This window comes from Schistocerca cancellata, chromosome 2 (genome assembly GCF_023864275.1).
Source record: "Schistocerca cancellata isolate TAMUIC-IGC-003103 chromosome 2, iqSchCanc2.1, whole genome shotgun sequence".
Taxonomy (NCBI): Eukaryota; Metazoa; Arthropoda; class Insecta; order Orthoptera; family Acrididae; genus Schistocerca; species Schistocerca cancellata.
The window spans coordinates 30,914,044-30,928,636 of record NC_064627.1 but is presented as its reverse complement, the minus strand read 5'-3'; the positions used below and the strand labels follow the sequence as shown (position 1 = coordinate 30,928,636).

General features: G+C 40.1%; 1 protein-coding gene across 1 annotated transcript in view; it reads left to right on the top strand.

Moving 5' to 3' along the window:
* LOC126150433 (PDF receptor-like) overlaps window positions 1-14,593 on the top strand; it is a 492,332-nt gene that overhangs the window by 172,277 nt on the left and 305,462 nt on the right. The window contains exon 2 of the mRNA XM_049915877.1: window positions 4,526-4,908. Within this exon, the coding sequence (XP_049771834.1) occupies window positions 4,812-4,908 (97 nt within the window). The 5' untranslated portion in view covers window positions 4,526-4,811. The remainder of the gene's footprint in view (window positions 1-4,525; window positions 4,909-14,593) is intronic.

Sequence of the window (14,593 nt, the reverse complement as noted above, 5' to 3'; positions counted from 1 at the left end):
ATATTTCAAAGCAATGGAAATTTTATAAATAAATATTACTCGTTTTATAAAAAAGGTTTATTTCAAATCCAAAAACTTTTGGACCACTGTTACAGCAAATTTTGTACACCGTATTCTTTAGCCGTCTATCAGTAAAAAAAATTTAAATAACCTGGTATAGCGGAGAACAAACAAATACCGAAAAATACCGGTTATTCATAACCAAAATACCGGTACTGGTTTTAACCGATCGGTTTTTTATCATCTGTAGTCTGCATATGCATACTGGGTGATCAAAAAGTCAGTATAAATTTGAAAACTGAATAAATCACGGAATAATGTAGATAAAGAGGTACAAATTGACACACATGCTTGGAATGACGTGGGGTTTTATGAAAACCTAAAAAATACAAACGTTCAAAAAATGCCCGACAGATGGCGCTTCATCTGATCAGACTAGCAATAATTAGCATAACAAAGTAAGGCAAAGGAAAGATGATGTTCTTTACAGGAAATGCTCAATATGTCCACCATCATTTCTCAACAATAGCTGTAGTCGAGGAATGATGTTGTCAACAGCACTGTAAAGTATGTCCGGAGTTATGGTGAGGCATTGGCGTCGGATGTTGTCTTTCAGCATCCCTTGAGATGTCGGTCGATCACGATACACTTGCGACTTCAGGTAACCCCAAAGTTAATAATCGTACGGACTGAGGTCTGGGGACCTGGGAGGCCAAGCATGACGAAAGTGGCGGCTGAGCACACGATCATCACCAAACGACGAGCGCAAGAGATCTTTCACGCGTCTAGCACTATGGGGTGTTTTTTGGGGTCTAATAAAACCCAATGTCATTTCAAGCATGTGTGTCAATTTTTACCTCTCTATCTACATTATTCCGTGGTTTATTAAGTTTTCAAATTTATACTGACCTTTTGATCGCCCAGTACATTATTAACACACTATTGAAAACACGAAGTTTTCATCCGGTAACTATAACGCGTCTGCCGTTGACGCACATTTTCGTGTCAGCACGGATCCGTAATTCGTCGGGATGACACACCTCCGTAAGTTGACAGGGCATTGAAGACGTGGAGCGAGTCGCCTGCCCCCGGCCGTGACATTTTCCCCAGGGAGCGAGGGGTCGCGTACGTCCGACAGCACCCCCCCCCCCCCTCCCTCACCCCAGCGTTCCCGCCTCACACCTCTTCAGAGATGCCGAGTGCTGCTGCCTGTTACTGACTGCTGTTCCCTGTAAGCCGATTTGCTTCTGGCTGCGCGTTCCCTGGTGAGGTTATATCAATTTCTCGTTCGCTTTCTTCTTGATGTGGGGTAGCTACAGTTCGTCTCATCCCCTCTACGTGGTATTATGCATAGCTTATCAGTAGACTACCATTGACTGCTTCCCTATTCATAATACTTTCTGATTACACCGTTACGAGCTTGCTAGTTTGTGCCAATTTCCCAAAACACCAAGGTCACTGGCATAACTAACTTTACTTGGTTGCACTGTACTTCTCTTCTGATTCCGCCTTGTTACTTTACCATATTTAACTGTGTCAATGATGCAATTGATGTTATGTATCTTGCATTCATTCATAATAACTTTTGCCAGAAGTAATTTTCAGGTTATAATTATTTGCTAAGGTAATTCAAAAAGAAGTCACAGTACTTATGATTCCAGCCTGTACCCACGAGACTGACTAAACTTACAAGCTGCTTACGAAATGCATTATACCAATTCTTCAATATTGAGTAATTTTCAGTATAGTTATGGTTTGCTTGAGACAAATTACTGATTGTGTATTATGTAACTAAATAATAATGGACTTTAAAACTAACATAATAATCCTACAGAAAGGAAATTCGCTAAAATTTCAAATAATATGTCTTACGTTGCAAAATTTTGGAGAGGTAGTGAAACTGACGTGAAATCACAATTCTAAACCAGGTATAGTCAAAGAGTCAATAGTGTATCAAAGATGACTATGATTGACCTTCCATATAAGACTAAAGTGAGAAGTACTATTTCGACAAAAATGTGAAATAAAAACATGTAGCTTCGGCAAAATATATGACACATTAAACTAAGGAACTACGCAACAAATTACAGTTGTTTGGAGAAAAAAAGTTTTTTAATACAAAAAAACTTTAGGGACACATTCGAGGATATGGCCGAAAGAGGTAATACGGAATAACTAAGTATGATATTACAAATAACATTTCAACTGAGATACATGATCAGACTAAACTCTTAAGTGAAGCAGCTGTAACGGTACAAAGTAAAATCGTAGAGTGACTTAGTTCTGAATGATCAGACCACTTCCGTTACACAGAATTTCTAAGTGCAAGACCACTTTGTACATTATCCTTTCTAATTATGCGTCCCAAATTTTACTTTATTTCATTTACTGTAGTATCGTCCCAGTTTTGCATGGTTAAAGTTGCTTCATTTACCAACTTATTCTTATCATGTAGACTTGCAATATTATTTATTTGTGATATTATACTTGTTTGCGACAGTATCATCTTGTTCAGCCATGGCCTTGAACGTGTCACAAGTTTATTGCATTTTGCAGAATTTATTTTTTTCTGAAATGATGATGATGATGATGATGATGATGTTTGGTTTGTGGGGCGCTCAACTGCGTGGTTATCAGCGCCCGTACAATTTCCCAAGCTTTGCTCAGTCCTATTTCGCCACTTTCCTGGATGATGATGAAATGATGAGGACAACACAAACACCCAGTCATCTCGAGGCAGGTGAAAATCCCTGACCCCGCCGGGAATCGAACCCGGGACCCCGTGCTCGGGAAGCGAGAACGCTACCGCGAGACCACGAGCGGCGGACTTTTTCTGAAAAATTGTTGTACTTTCTTGCATAATTCGTTAACTTAATGTGTAATTTTTTTCTTTTATTCTAAGTAGTATTTTCTTAAATTTTTATCGAGATGGCTCGTTTAACTTTAGTCTCATACCGAACGCTATTGACTGCCATCTTTGACAGGCAACCGAGAGACTCTCTCGATGAACCTATCTCTCTCACAGTTCATAGTTACAACTCCATATCTTTGTACCTGATGACGCCCTAACAGCTGAAAACTGGATTTTGCAAAACACCGTAACAGAAAATCACGCATCGTGAAACTGCTGAGCACGCACGGTGGTTGGTTTCCAATTCATAATGCTTCGTATTCTATTTAGATGTCAGCCCATTCATATCCTCACATCTCCCTAGCTGTGCTAAGGGTCTCTTACTCCATCTCGCAAGTTTAGTTGGAATTTCTGCAGGAGTGCAAGCTATGCTTATAACCCGAGTTCCTACACCTACTCCCAAGAATAGAGGTGCTAGGGTTATCTCACTTAAATAGTAGCTGTCTCTTGTTACTAACTCATATATGTGCCAAGTTTGTTTCCAGTTGCTCCAGGCTCTCCGTAGCAGCGCTGGAACTCACCCACCTACTCACTCATCCGCCCTCCCTCCCAAACCCACCCACTCACACACACACACACACACACACACACACACACACACACACACACACACACACACATGTAATACACGATGAACACAAACTCATCAGACAAAACTTTGGATGTTGTTTTCAGAGTATTTTGTTATGAGGCGTGTAAGGTTTCTTATGGCTCGCAACGCAGTAATAATTTCGTCATGACGTAAAAGGCGCGTTGATTCAGTGAAACTGCCGTCAGAACAATGAAAAACCCGTAATAAGAAGTCAACAAAATGTACATAGAAATGAGACAAGTGCAACAATCCTAAGGGGAAACTTGTAGGGTTTATCTCAGCGTTTTCACTTTGTTCTGTCGATGCACAGCCCGGTTCGTAAGAAATCCGAACCAGTTCCCTTACAGGTATTGTTCAAATTGCCGAACTGCATTAATGCAACAGCACGTATAGCGTGACACCATCGACTGATTTGCACGCTTCTGTTACATGCTTGCTATTGTTGCATATTAGATCTACCTGGTGTCTTTGTGCCACTTTCCCGTTGCGTAAACGAAAACATACACAAAGAGCATATCAGCTAATTCTTTATCAGTAAACATATCCACACTGATGTACATCAGTTTCAACGTAGAAGAAACAATGCCGGTAAAACAAACCCAAAGCAGAATCTAATTGTACTGGATGGAAGCTCGAGGACGAACAGTAACGGTCCAACACACACGGTCGACATTTTCACTGTTGTACCGATATTTTCGATGCGGTACACATACGGAGATTATGCGGCAAGATGGAGCCAATTTATTGTGGCGGCTTGTCCTGGCGTTGTGGTATTAGTACATAGCCCGCTGAATTCTGTCCATTTCCGTGAAGCGAACCTAATACCATTTTGTTACGCTATGTAGGCTTCCATTAGCTGGCAGTGAAATGCACTCTATCCTCAAAGAGGATAATGTAGAGAGCCGACCCACGTAAGAACATCACATGGTGTACGCTTTCGCAAGACCTCCATTCTGGGCTTTCTAGCTTCATGCACCGACGAAATTCCTGGCTCTGAATGTCGACGTTTCTTTTTGTTTCAGATTTAACGACGCTCTCACTCCTGTCATACGTCAAAGAAACGTCAGCTGCAGCTAAAGCAATAGAAGCAGGACACTGGAGTTTTAGTACATACGCATAGGTGATTAAGACATTATGGCAGGCCTAAAACTGCGCAGTATATATGCTGTAGAAACGGACACGCACTTCAGCCGTATGGCTGATCGAGAAAACCCTTAGAGAAGAGTACGAAGGCGGATGGATCTACGAGAGGCAGTCCTGACGGCAGACTTCGTTGTCTGCACACGAGGTGAATCCCCGCAGTGACGAATGGCAGAGAAGTCGGAGAGCGGCGTCTCTGAGGTGGTGGTAAACACCAGCTTCGATGACTGCATATCCAAGTACCGCGACTTCTTTCTACCCAATGGTGAGTCTGTACAGTACTTACTTTCTGTATGAGACGATTCAGGGTGTCCTCTAAGTGTTCTGTTTTATTATTATGAATCCCATGTATTAGCCGCATTTAGCATTTCTGTTCAACCTATAAGTAGTTCCTACCAGTGTCCTCCATAGTTGCAAATGGCTAGTGCTTGTGTTACGGCAGTAGCTCAGCATGCTTTATAGCGTAAGCGACAATTTTGTTTTCAAAGGTGACAAAGATTTCGGCCCGTATTTCTTTGGTTTCGGTAATGTGTACAGTCTGTGTTTCTCACATTACTAATAAATGTATTAAAATATAGTTAACGTAAAAGTAACATGTGTAAATATAAACAATATGAAGTCCATTATATTTTTGTTTAATAGTTGCATTGTCTCTGGACAGGGATATCTGTAAAATTATCGATAAAATGTTAGCTTTTTGGGTAATTTCCAAGAATGATTGCCTATCGCAGTCGCGGGGTTAAATGGTTCAAATGGCTCTGAGCACTGTGCGACTTAACTTCTGAGGTCATCAGTCGCCTAGAACTTAGAACTAGTTAAACCTAACTAACGTAAGGACATCACACACATCCATGCCCGAGGCAGGATTCGAACCTGCGAACGTAGCGTTCGCTCGGTTCCAGACTGTAGCGCCTAGAACCGCACGACCACTCCGGCCGGAGTCGCGGATTATAAACGATACGTATCTAACGTGAAATCCTAAATCGATCACGCGACTCTGGTACGGACGTTTTGAGTATGCTTACGGTGGTCATTACAGCACTGACAAAAGGAGGCCCTCACAAAAATACTGATAATTACAAAGGAGATGACTTACCTTACTACCGAGCGAGGTGGCGCAGTGGTAGCACACTGGACTCGCATTCGGGAGGACGACGGTTCAATCCCGTCTCCAGCCATCGTGATTTAGGTTTTCCGTGATTTCCCTAAATCGTTTCAGGCAAATGCCGGGATGGTTCCTTTGAAAGGGCACGGCCGATTTCCTTCCCAATCCTTCCCTAACTCGAGCTTGCGCTCCGTCTCTAATGACCTCGTTGTCGACGGGACGTTAAACACTAACCTAACCTAACCTAACTTACCTTACTCGTCGTCGGTTTTGTCATCACGTTAAAAGTCCATGTGATGTGCACGCTTCGGGAACAATTCCCTTTTTGCCAGTAATTCGCGGAGGTATCTAATTTAGAGCAACTAAGGGAACGACGGAAAACAGATAAAAATGACGATCACAAATAATTGATCATAACACGCGCCACCTCAGTCGCGTGATCGATTTAGGAAAGCACGTTCAATATGTATCGTTTGACACCCCGCGACTTCGATAGGCAATCATTCTTGGAAATTACCGCCTTTCGGGTCGGTTTGTTCGTTTAGAATACCACTCGGATCTTTTTAATGTGAGTAAAAATTTCTGTTTCCTCATGAATGTTTAGATTTTTACCTTTATTAGTCGTATGTAGAACTGAGATGCATTGTACCATGGCTGTTGATTAGCGATTTTGTCGCTGTTCATGTACTCTCGGAATCTCATTTTAAAATTTCTCCCTCCTTGACCGACGTATAATTTTTTAGCAGTCTTTATTCCAAACTCCTGATCTGGAAAACTTTGTTGGATATTCAACTGAAATTTATGTTCGTGTTATTACTATGTTCTCTGTCAAATTTTTAGATTTGATTTTCGTAGAGCGTGTTAGATTTTATCTGATATTTGTTACCGGGATGGTAAAACAATATTTTTGGCTCACTCTTTATTTTGAGTTCCTTAAGTATAATTTCGTCTTTCAACGTAGTTGCACTCGTTTTGTTTATTTTGGAAAGAACTCTCTTGGCAATTCTACAATTGTAGATTTATATCCATTGTTATGTGCTGTAATTTTAAGTGTGGCTATTTTTGATTTGCTGTTGTCTTGACTTAGTGAACATTTATAATTCTGTTAATTCAAGTTCGAAAATAGGTTTCATTGTCACTTAACTGATTGTGGATCACAGTGTTTGTATTGTAACTTTTCTGAAAATGCTGAAGTTATGTGCTGTATTTTCTTTCCGAAAACTAGGCTTTGTTGTTCACGTTGTAACTATTTCTTCCTTAGTTCCACTGATTAGGAATAGACGGTGATCGACATATCTTAGGTAGCAATGTCTATTATTGTTCCAATATATGTGACGATTGAAGAAATCAGTTTCAGTTATGCTGGTGAAAGTATTTGCTAGACAATCAGCAAGACAATTTCCCAGTGAAAGGTCTTTGTCTTGTCCAGGATTCTGGTTGCTAAAAACAAAATAGCTACTCAATAATGTAGATTTAAGTACTGAGATATATCCATTTTCTTCCACTCTCCCAAACTGCCAATGTCTCCAAAGATTTTCTTCGATAACATGGATCGTTTCATCGAGTTTGACGTGTTTTCACAACAAAATTGGCAGTTATTATAAAGCATGATTTGCCTGATTTACATTAATATGAGAATATTCTAAAAACCATATGAAATTGACACAAGGTATGCAAAAACTGCGAATTAAATCAGGTGGTGCTGAGAGAATTAGATTAGGAAATGAGACACTTAAAGTAGTAGATGAGTTTTGTTAGTGGGGCACCTAACTAACTGAGGATGGTAGAAGTAGAGAGGATATAAAATACAGACTGACGATAGCAAGTAAAGCATTGCTGAAGAAGAGAAATTTGTTAACATTGAGCATAGGAAGTCTTTTCTGAAAGTAAATGTATGGAGTGTAGCCATGTGTAGATGTGAAATATGAACGATAAACAGTTTAAACAAGAAGAGATATGGTCTTACAGAAAAATGCTGAAGATCAGATGGGTAGATAACGTAACTAATGAGCAGGTACTGAATAGAATTGTGTAGAAGAGGAATTCTATGCACAACTTGACTAGAAGAAGGGGTCGGTTAGTAGGACACGTTCTGAGGCATCAAGGTATCACCAGTTTAGTGCTGGAGGGAAGTGTCGAGGGTAAAAATCGGAGACCAAGAGATGACTACATTAAGCAGATTCAGAAGGATGTTGGTTTCAGTACATGGAAATGAAGAGACTTAGAGACTTTCACATGATCGAGTTGCATGGAGAGTTGCATCAAACCAGTCATTGGGCTGAAAACCACCACCACAACAACAACAACAACGTGAAAAAGTTTGTACGACGACTTAAAAGTACAATATTAGTAAGTTTCAAACAGTCTAACATATCCTAACGCTTGTAGTATTTATTATGGACTATTTTATAAATTTTCTATGGGACCACTGATGATGAACATGTGCTCGATACCGGTCTGTTAAATTAAGAAATTGCAGAATGTCACAGGAGGGGTGGTCAGTATTAATGGATATGGCAGGAGCGACGATTGGAAGCATAAGAATCCAGTAAACATAGATTCTTAAGTGTATGCCTTACGGGTTATGAGCATTTCGTCATTCTTGAAACTGTGAGACTGCTCTATTTTACTACAAACTCTTTGCTTTGAATTTTTTCAGAGATCGTATTATGCATCAAAAAAAGACAAAGATGTGCAGTAAACTGGGCTCTAAACTGCATGTCATAAGAGCTATGAGTACTAATTCATCTTCACCGATGTAGAACACGCTTCTTCTACTGAACAGGTGTCCCCATAGCTCTCAAGGTATGCCTTTAGAACCCATGTTTAGTAGATAAGTGTTTCTTTTTCTGGTTCATAATACTTCTCTCAGAATATGAAAACCATAGAGCTTGCCGTAGAAGAGGTTTGCTTCGAAGGATAGAAAAGCTCTTTACTTTCAAGGTAAATGTTTATTACAATTTCTTGCTTCGAATGATCGCTCCTGTCATATCTCTGAATGTTGACAATTACTCGTGGGACAGCCTGTATGAAAAGCAAGCAGATTTGTCTTTATGTACAAAACAAATATCGTTTATCAACTACATTAAAGCCGTATGACACCATGAATTCAAAACATTTGCTATTCTATCTGACAAGATAAATGTTCAACTATCCTATCAGAAGACATTGTCTAAAATAACAACTAACAAAGAGAGAATATGCTTAGTATAAAGTCCTTACAGACATCGCAAACTATGTTCAAATCAACAGCAAGTCATCTTCGTACTTCTTTTTCCTCCTATGCCATCCTCTTCACCTGAGAGTACACTTGCAATCTACATCCTCTGTTTGCTGGATGTATTTCAGTTTCTGCTTTCCTCTACAGTTTTTGCCCTCTACAGCTCCCTCCGGTACCATGGAAATCATTCCCTGATGTCTTAATGGATGTCCTATCACCCTGTCGCTTCTCCTCATTTCTTGCCTTATCAGTCCACCTAATTTTCAACATTCGTCGGTAGCACCACATTTCAAATGCTTCGATTCTCTCCTGTTTCGATTTTCCCACAGTCTATGTTTCACTACCAAACAATGCTGCACTCCAACCTTATTATCTCAGAAATTTCTTCCCCAAATTGGGGCCCATACTAGTACACTTCTCTTACCCAAGAATGCTCTTTTTGTATTTGCTAGTTTGCTTTTGATGTCCTCCTTACTCCATCCGTCAACGGTTATTTCACTGCCTAGGTAGCAGAATTCCTTAACTTCATCTACCAGCAATCCTGATGTTAAGTTTCTCGCTGTGCTCATTTATGCTACTTCTCATTACTTTCGTCTTTCTTCGATTTACTCTCAGTCTGTATTCTGTCCACATTGGACTGTTCATTCTATTCAGCAGATCATGTAATTCTTCTTCACTTACACTCAGGATAGGAATCTCATCACCTTGAATTTTAATTCTACTCCTGAACGTTTCTTTTATTTCCATCATTGCTTAATAGATGTACAGATTAAACTATAGAGGCTAAACACTAACATCCTTGTCTTACGCCCTTCTTAATCCTAGCTCTTCGTTTTTGGTCGTCCACTCTCATTATTCCCTCTTGGTTCTTGTACGCATTGTGTATTACCCATCTCTCCCTATGGCTTACCCCTACTTTTCTCAGAATTTCGAACATCTTGCATCATTTTACAGTGTCGATCGCTTTTTCTCGTTCGATGAATCCTATGAATACGTCTTGATTTTTCTTTTGTTTTGCTTCCATTATCAACCGCAAGGTCTGTATTACTTCTCTGGTGCCTCTACCTTTCCTAAAGCCGAACTGATAGTCATCAGACACATCCTCAATTTTATTTTCTATTCTTCTGTATATTATTCTTGTAATCAACTTGGATGCATGTGTTGTTACGCTGATTGTGCGATAATTCTCGCACTTGTCACCTCTTGCAGTCTTCGGAATTGTGTGGATGAAATTTTTCCGGAAGCCTGATAGTATGTCGCTGGACTCATACATTGTAAACACAAATGTGAATAGTCGTTTTGTTCCCACTTCCCCGAATGATTTTAGAAATTCCGATGGAATGTTATCTACCCCTTTTGCCTTATTTTCTCTTAAGTCCTCCAAAGCTCTCTTAAATTCTGATTCTGATTCTGGGTCCCCTAAGTCTTCTAAATCGACTCCTGTTCCTTCTTCTATCACATCGTACAAATCTTCACTCTTTATTTAACAGTGGAATTCCCGTTGCACTCTTATTGTTACCACCCTTGCTTTTAATTTCACCGAAGATTGTTTTGACTCTCCTATATTCTGAGACAGTCCTTCAAACAGTCATTTTCGATTTCTTCACGTTTCTAGTGCTGCCATTTCGTCTTACCTTCCCTACACTCCATGTTTATTTATTTTGTATTCCTGAATTTCTCTGAACGTTTTTCTACTTCCTTCTTTCATAGTTCAACTGAAGCATTTCTTCTGTTACCCATAGTTTCTTCGCTGTTACCTTTTGTGTAATTATGTTTTTCTTTCCAACTTCTGTGATTGCCCTTTTTAGAGATACACATTTCTATTCAAGTGTACTGCCTACTGTGCTATTTTTGTTTTGCTTTATCAATAGCCTTAGAGAGCTTCAAGCGTACCTCGTCATTCCTTAGTACCTCCGTAATCCCACTTTTTTGCATATTGTTTCTTCCTGACTAATCTCTTAAAGTACAGCCTAGTCTTCATCACTACTACACTGTAATCTGAGTCTTCGTCTACTCATGATTACAGCTTACAATCAAATATCTGATTTCGAAATCTCTGCCTGACCATGATGTAATCTAACTGAAATCTTACTGTCTCACCTGGCCTTTCATAAGTTTACCTCCTCCTCTAGTGATTTTTAAACAGAATTTCGCTACTACTAGCTGAAATTTATACAGTACTCAATTAGTCTTTATCCTCTGCCATTCCTCGTCGCAAGCCCGTATTCTCCTGTAACATTTCCTTCTGCTCCTTCCCCTGCACTGCACTCCATACCCCCAGAACTATTAGATTTTCATCTCCCTTTACATAATATATTATCTTTTCACTATCCCCATATACTTTCTCTACCTCTTCATTTTCAGCCAGCGAGGTCAGCGTGTGTATATGAACTATCGTTGTCTGTGTTGGTTTGCTGTCGATTCTGATAAGAACAACTCTATCACTGAACAGTTAGCAGAAACTCACTCTCTGTCTTACCTACGTATTCATAACGCATCCTACTCCCGTTATATCGTTTTCTGCTGCTGTTGTTATTACCCTATACTCATCTGACCAGAAATCCTTGTCTTCTTTCCGTTTCTCTTCACTGACCCCTATTATACTGTATCTAGATTGAGCCTTTGCATTTCCCTTTTCAGATTTTGTGCTTCCTTACCACTTTCAAGATTCTGACATCCGACTCGTTGAATGTTATTCTTTTGTTGGTAATTCAATCTTTTTCTCATGGTCACCTCCCCTTTGGCTGTCCCCTCCCAGAAATACGCATGGGGGATTATTCTGGAACCATTTTCCAATGGTGAGATCATCATGACACCTTTTCAATTAAAAGCCACATTTCCTGTGCATAAACGGTATGTGTCTAATGCAGTGGTTTCCATTGCCTTCTGTATCGTCATGCCGTTGATCATTGCTGACTCTTTCGCCTTTAGGGGTAGATTCCCACCCTAAGGACAAGAGACTGCCCAGAACCTGTGTCCGCTCTTCCATGCTCTTCGGCCGCCAATGCTGATTACTAAACAAAATTTATGCGGTTGTGATTGCGGGTCCGAGGACGTATTGGTTACTAATCAAAGACGCCACCCCTTGAGTACAGTGCTTCGTATGTAGCAAGACGAATAAAACACTAAAGTAGAGTGACAACAGTGAAATAATTAATATTAGAAAAATGCAAGAAAACTGGATATTTGAATACTAAATTGTATCCAACATACCTAGAAATAGGCGAACTACTGCAGAACCCAATATTTAACATGGCAATGAACATTGTCGCCACATAAAACAGAAATCAATACAAAACGAGTAGACATTGAAGAAGCAAGGAAATTAAAGGATTAGTTCGTACTTGACGTACACTTTTAAGTTTGAGGATAGCTGTGCAGTCACTTTCAAAACACTCCATGCAAGCTGTTGAATATATGAACAAGAATATACGAAATTAGTTCTGCTGAATCAGTAAAACATATGTATTCAACTCGATATACCTTAAAGGTTAAATTTTCGTGAAAAGCGGATGTGGCCTCAACCTGATAAAAAGGGAGAATACTGTCACAGCATTTTCAGATTTTTGTTTGGGCAAGATTGTGGGAAGATATATAAGTCTGCAAACCTTTTAGAAGCAAGTTTTGACATCCTTGGACGCTGTGATTTGTATCTTTGCTTTGAAAGGAACATGTGAACGTGTTACATAGCGATTGTTGGGTTGAACCAAGAGTGTGGGGTGAACCATTTTCCCAGATTTTGCTGTCTTGTTGAATCCCATAGCCATTGTATAATGTACAAAGTAAAAACTACGGTGCCTCTTATAATACACAACACTGGTGTGAACGTTGTTTCCTTTTCTGATGGTGCTATATTGCTGAGCACTGATGTCAGTTATCTATTTCTGCTCCGATCGGTTTTAATAAAAGCAGAATGGTGTTCCTTGTAGCAGTAAAATCGAATGAAGGCCTGATTTAAAACACTGTGACAAAATATCCTATACAGCATAACTGTTTTGCGTTTCATTTCCTTCCTCTGTATTGCCTGACATTGCTATCACGCCATGTTTATTGTTAACAATTGTTTTCTGAGATCCTGATTTCTCTTTTTGCTTTAGCAATGTCAGCGAATGCAGAATAGTTGCAGCAGACTTAACATTCCGTGATGTATTGGCCATGTTTTTTGCATGAGTGACGGCTCAATTATGCCTGCTCTTAATTACTTCACCAGCAACGCAGTTCACACTATAAAAGTAGCAATGACAACCCGGAACCACAGCGTTAGCCGCCAATGAAATCAAAGGTACTCAGAAGACTGCAGCCAGTCTGCTGTCGTGTCCCTCCAGTGACCTTATAGCATACAGCGTGGGTGATGGAGCGTCGCGCTGCGGAAGCCGGAATATATCCAGCTGGTGCAGAGCAATAACGCCACGCCATCTCACGGATCGGTTAAGGGCGCTGCCTGGTCGGTACCGGAGTACATCGGCACCGCTAGCAGTGGCGCAGGTAGTGTAGCTGTCACCGGAGGCGATATTATACTCTGCGCAAACCACTAAGTATTTTGTTCCTAAGAAAATCTTCACCTGACCAGTTCTCTTATCCGCCACTGTTAGTTTGCAGTATCTGAATGCGCCAATAAAGTAGAAAATGATTTTAAACGAAAGTAACTGTAAGTCTGGAGCTCTTATCTGTTACTAAACTTCCAGTTCCTCACTCTAAACCGATCATACCATCTACTATTGTAAGTTACTCAAGAAGTGCAATATGCCAAAGCTTAAATGATGGTGCTATTAATTAGAGTTATTGTTTGTATGTTATAAGTACTTCATTGTGTTCAGAATGAACCTGTCAGGGCGGGGCGTGAGTCGTGCTTGGGTAGCTCAGACGGTAGAGCCCTTGGCCGCGAAAGGTCGAGGTCCGGAGTTCGAGTCTCGGTCCGGCACGCAGTTTTAATCTGCCAGGAAGTTTCAGTTATTGTGTTCTTTGATAATAGGAACCCTTAAAGTTAAAGTTCGTACAGAGAGGTAACACGGTAGAATTCAATTTTTAGAACCAAATGTTGTTACTGTGTGGCAGAGAAAACACAGTGACAGCTTAAATATTTACGCAATTATGTCTCCAATTTTATGGTAATTATATCATTTTTACCATAAAAACTGTTATGAAACAATGTAACTACACTATACATGAAAAAACTGATGGCTTCAATCAAAAACGTTTTGTTTTTACGAACTTCCAAACGGATAAAAAATACTTCTCTTCATGCTTAGTAACGGGAAATCTCTCGAGTTCACTGCTTCCACAAAACGTCATAAAATAACTTAAGGAACATTGAATTCACTTTTGCCACAATCATTACTCAATATGTTAAAAGAATTACTGTCTCATTAATAGCCCTGTACTCGTACATGATTGACTTAGCATTAGAAAAATAATTTTTGTTACTTCACTGCTGCAAACTGCCGAGTCATTACGTCTTTAAAATACCAGCCAGTTGGTGCTGTTAGTAGAAGCTCAGAGGGTTTGCAGCTGAGGGGCGAGGGGGGGGGGGGGGGTAGGGAACGAGAGGTGCAGGAGGAGTGTGACGTGGACTCAGCCACTCACAGTAATGGGCTAAGCAAGGTGCCTCGGCTTAGTCAAAATAGT